The sequence below is a fragment of the Centruroides sculpturatus genome, unplaced genomic scaffold (assembly GCF_000671375.1).
Source record: "Centruroides sculpturatus isolate CEXI.00-Female unplaced genomic scaffold, Cexi_2.0 scaffold1504, whole genome shotgun sequence".
NCBI classification, from domain to species: Eukaryota; Metazoa; Arthropoda; class Arachnida; order Scorpiones; family Buthidae; genus Centruroides; species Centruroides sculpturatus.
Window position 1 is genome coordinate 121,071 of NW_019385821.1, and position 5,467 is coordinate 126,537.

Here is a 5,467-nt window from a genome sequence, read left to right on the forward strand (position 1 = left end):
AGATCAACGCAGTGAACGGATTGAGGGTAATCATGTGTCATATATCGAGTGCCGTTGGAATTAATGAAGATTTTACTTCATATTAGCATTTACAGTATATATATAATAGAAATGTGAATAGAATAGAAATGTAATAGAATAGAAATGTGACATATATATATATATATAACATTTTTATTCTCAAAATTAAACCTTTTGCATTTTATAATAATACAAAAACTGTTTAAACAAAAGCTCATAATAGATAGCTTTACATACAATTTTACTTTTACTGTAGGGAAAGTTACGCAAATCGTTGTTGGATTTTATTTTATATAATTCGAATTCTAAACGGTATTTTACATTTCTCGAAAATGTATTCAATTGTGTATGCAATCCTTTTAAAAATTCTATTCGTTTATTCTGACAAATTTCTAAATTTATAACTTGTTTTTGCAAAGGGTGAAGAATCAACTAAACTTTAGTTTAATTCGAAAAGTGATTAATCAAAAATCCTTGTAGAAATTCACTGATTTGTTTATTAAATATTCCTAGAATAAATGTTATGTAACAAGTTATATCATAAAAAATTCTGTGAAAGTTGGTGATTAATCATTTAATAATTTTATATAGTTTAATGCAAGGTAAATCAAAATAATACTTTTTATTTTCAATGATTTTTTGTTACGATAAGATTTGTATTAAACGAAAGAATAACGTCCTTACTGCTATATTTTTCACACAAAAGCATTTATTTTAAATTATTTTTATTTTTTCATATACTTTATTTGTAAAAACGCTTTCTGGAGGAGATTTTATTTCCCGGAAATTTTTTTGGATGTCAGATTCGCATTTAAGAGGAAATAATTATTTCATATAAAAAATAAATTTTTTGTGGATTTCTTAGTTGCATTTGAATCGGAACCTGGGTAGCAAAGGAATTAATAGAATATACCGTATTTACTCGAATATAACACTATCTCGCATGTAGGACGAGGTGTGACATTACCCTGCATTGCTACTCATGGGTCTACGTCACCCTGTGAACTTTGGAAACGCAATTTTCGCACAATAAATCTTAGACAATTCTGCTCGTCCGCCTTATATGCCTATGTATTTTCAATATTGTGCTCGCACTTGGTAAGTGTGTTTGCCATGGTAGGTGTGTTCAGCTGCTCTGTGCATATTTCGCGCCATAACAGTAGTGATAGGGTCACGTTGACCCTTGAATAGGAACGATGTCGGAAAGTGAAAACTATTTCTTTATTTTAAATCATTTTTACTAGTGTAAAACATATATTATTTTAAGAGGTTTTTATATGCCATTATAGGATAGGTTTTTTCTATATTTTTGTTTGTTTTTTTTTTCTTTTTTTTCGTTTGGATTTGAAANTTGCATTTGAATCGGAACATGGGTAGCAAAGGAATTAATAGAATATACCGTATTTACTCGAATATAACACTATCTCGCATGTAGGACGAGGTGTGACTTTACCCTGCATTGCTACTCATGGGTCTACGTCACCCTGTGAACTTTGGAAACCCAATTTTCGCACAATAAATCTTAGACAATCCTGCTCGTCCGCCTTATATGCCTATTTATTTTCAATATTGTGCTCGCACTTGGTAAGTGTGTTTGCCATGGTAGGTGTGTTCAGCTGCTCTGTGCATATTTCGCGCCATAACAGTAGTAATAGGGTCACGTTGACCCTTGAATAGCAACGATGTCGGAAAGTGAAAACTATTTCTTTATTTTAAATCATTTTTACTAGTGTAAAACATATATTATTTTAAGAGGTTTTTATATGCCATTATAGGATAGGTTTTTTTCTATATTTTTGTTTGTTTTTTTTCTTTTTTTTCGTTTGGATTTGAATCTGAATATCACTGGCTACAATTGGTTTTCGTCCATTGAATGCATCACGATAGCAAGATAGTTCATGATCAACTCAATAAATCGAAAATGATCACATTTTACAATGAGGCAAAAGTCAGGATTGACGCCTTGGACCATGTGTGCCTACTTCTCAGTTTGCTGGACATTCCAAACTTCTAGGCTTACAGGAAAGCGGCGCTAAACGTCCGACGTACACGTTTTCACGTTTAAAACTTCTGTCTCAACTTCTCTATTGGTTTAAAGCTGGAGGGGAGCTAACTTACCGCATCTATTCAAATATAACACAATATTTTGGATTTTTATGCTATTAAAATACGAGGGGACGGAAAAAAGGTATGGGAAAAATTTTACAGAATAAAAAACAAAAAAAAAACCTGCTGATGTTTTTCAAAAACATCCAATAGCATTTTAAAAATTTTTACAGAAGTCAAATCCGTCAAATAGAAGTTTAGATCGGTTTAATTAATTTGATTAAAAAACTTACATGAAAAAATAATAGAGAGGTTGCGGCCGACGTCTTCATCGCGAAAACGTGTACGTCGGACGTTCAACGCCTCCTTCCTATGTGCCTAGAAGTTTGACAATGGCGTTTGGTACGTCGAGCATGATTCCACTGACGTTCCAAACGCCATTGTCAAACTTCTAAGCTCACAGGAAGGCGGCGCTGAACGTCCGACGTACATGTTTTCGCGATGAAGACGTCGGTCGCAACCTCTCTATTAGCGTAATTAATTATCTAATTAAAAAGTCTTCATATAATATTTTCGTGGCAAAAATAATTAATATTACAAGCGTAAATATTAAAATTATATATCATGCAGTTACTGGAAAGTCAGTAAATCGAGCTAATTACCTTCGCGAGCTTGGCGTACAGTTATGCCTACCATAGGTTCGATAGAAAATTTACAATGAAAAGATTGCATATGATGATATTAAGAGTGTTGAAACTGCCGCTGCCTGAAAGATCTGTTCCAGCTGTCTCTAATGTTGTATCTAAAAGAAAGCGTTGCAGCATTTGCCCCTGTAAAAAAGATCAGGAAACGAACAGTGTTTTTTCCTCTTGTAAAATTCCAATTTTCAACACTTGCTTAATAATTGCATATCCAAACTGTTTAGATAACATAAATCGTGTGTCGTTTCATTATTAAATATATCTTTTTTCATAAATAGTGTGTTTTTCTTCCATATTGCTATTTGTAAACAAAATAAACATTGTTTTTGGGAGGGTCAGATAGACCCTTGAATAGTGATCGTGTAACATTTATTTTGAGTAGCAATGTAGGGTTAATGATCAAAATAAAGAAAATTAGATTTATTAATACAATTCTAATTGTATTTCGTTTAACAACAAATAAAATATCAAATGCACGTAAATGCACACATTGTCCCGCAAAAATTACTGGCATTATAAATTCAAGGAAAAATCTTGTAAAATTAACAACATAATTTGTTCATGTAAAGCTGGACAATCGGCAATTTTTTTTGCCAATTCTTAGTAGTCGAATCCACTCTTCGTCGATTATTCTTATTCGAATTTGAAATAATTATCTGTTTTCATGTGGGAATAGATTAAAATATGTATCGGCTCCCGTGTAATTTTGGAATTCAATTCAAGAGTTCGCTTTTCCATCTTTACTCCTGACAATATACAAGAACAATTGAAACGACCCAGATAAAATGCTTTTGTTTTTATACACCAAAAGATGAGAATCCAGTAAAATATGCGAACACATAGTTTACAAAAATTATACAAAAACGAAAAGAATCCTTCGCTCGAGTTTATAGGACGACCTAGGTTTTTGCATCAGTGGAAAATGCATAAAATCATCGTCTTATATGCGTTTATATACGGTATTTTAGAAAACGTTTAACATTTTTGTAAATAATAAATCAGATAAAATTATAATCGTTGATCAATAAAAATATAAAACAATGGGATCGGTGAAATTTGCAAAAAATATAATTTCTAAAAATAAAAGATTTTTTGGATAAGATAAACGAGTAAAATAAATACTCTTTCTTAAACCGATTTCAAGTAATTTGTATTAGCAGACAAATAGTTAACAAAAATACTTTACTTCAGCCAACGATATTTCTTTTGTTACTTTCAAATTTCTCAAAAAACTCTCCAAATGCATTTCGCCGTTACAGCCTCATCGGTGGATCATCCAACAGCAAGCAACTCTTTCCTTTTTATACAAATAAATCTTTCCCAGCATGCATCAATATTTAGACCGACATTCTGATTTAACAAATTTACATGTTCAGCAATACAAAAATGCTCTACCACTCGTCTTTTAAACCAATTTTCCATTTTATACAAGATTTTTACAGAATTTCTATCAATTTTACAATTATAATTACTAAAGTGTTGATACCAAGGTGACTCTTGTCTTTTTAGACGAATCGCTGCCTCGTGTTCTTTTATGCGTGTCTCGAGCCTCCGTCCCGTTTCTCCAACATATGATTTCGCTTGCAAACAATCACATGATACTTTGTAAACCACCCCTGAGACACCAAGCTGATTTTTTTTACTATATTTTGACCTCTGGTATTTATAATATTAATAATATTCGACATTTTGTTTTCCTGCTTGGCCACTACACATATAGAAAACTTTTTAAAAATGGATTTATATCGTTCGTAAAGATTATGTATATAAGGCATTTTTACATAAATATTATTATTTATACAATTTTTTACGTTATATCTGTAATTTATAAAAGAATTATACCACTTACAAATTTTACTCTTTGGGTAGTCATTCAATAAATATTTTCTAAATAATTGTTTAATTTCTTTATTTATATCTTCCTGTTGTGATATTCTGTTTAGTATTTTCCTCAATTCCATAGTAAATACATTTCTCTTAGTATCTACAGGACAATAAGACTTATAACTAATTGTTTTTTCTGTATTACATAATTTTTCATACTTACGAAACACCAGTTGCATTTTCTCACGTTTAATAGTCACATCCAAATAGTTTATTTCCTGATTCTGTTTTAATTCACTAGTAAGCTTTATATTAGTTTTTAATTTATTCGCATAATCTTCAATTTCATAAGGTGTTACTATACATGAATCAAAAATAATTAATATACCGTCCACATAACGAGCATAAAATTCTATACCTGGAACTTGTGATATATTTTCATCAATTGATTTCATACAAATCTCAGCTAATTTACGTCCAACAACTGATCCCATAAATTAGTGCATTAGGTGATCCTCGTCGATTTCCTCCAACTCGTCCTCCTATACCTGGATGCGGCATTAGATGCTTTCCACCCGGAATCGACACCTTTTCCCGGACGTGACGTCTCTTATCCGGATATGACCACGGACTTGTGACATTCGGTCGACGACAACTGATTTGACTCCCGATTGTGACCACCCGGCCGTGACACGTTTACTCACCGGACGCGACATTCGGTCGANCAGCGGTCCCCAACCTTTTTATCGCCGCGGACCGGTCAACGTTTGATAACTTTACCGCGGCCCACTGAGGGGGGACGTTGATTGTTCATATTTTACATTGATTTAATTTAATAATTTTAATTTAACTGTATTTAAACGTGCCTTCAAAAT

The 5,467-nt window shown here is 32.1% G+C and overlaps 1 protein-coding gene across 2 annotated transcripts; it reads right to left on the reverse strand.

Annotated features, from left to right (window-relative positions):
- Positions 1-4,185: 4,185 nt before the first annotated feature.
- LOC111642336 lies at positions 4,186-5,136 on the reverse strand. Of its 2 annotated transcripts, XM_023388670.1 has the most exons (3): positions 4,816-5,136; positions 4,618-4,752; positions 4,186-4,476 (listed from the first exon to the last, which is right to left on the reverse strand). In XM_023388670.1, exons 1-3 carry the CDS (start codon positions 5,084-5,086, stop codon positions 4,301-4,303), a joined length of 582 nt encoding a protein of 193 aa, XP_023244438.1. In that variant the 5' UTR covers positions 5,087-5,136; the 3' UTR covers positions 4,186-4,300. The 2 variants fall into 2 exon arrangements, with proteins under 2 accessions (XP_023244438.1, XP_023244437.1); XM_023388669.1 differs by having other exon boundaries at positions 4,618-5,136.
- Positions 5,137-5,467: the final 331 nt, after the last annotated feature.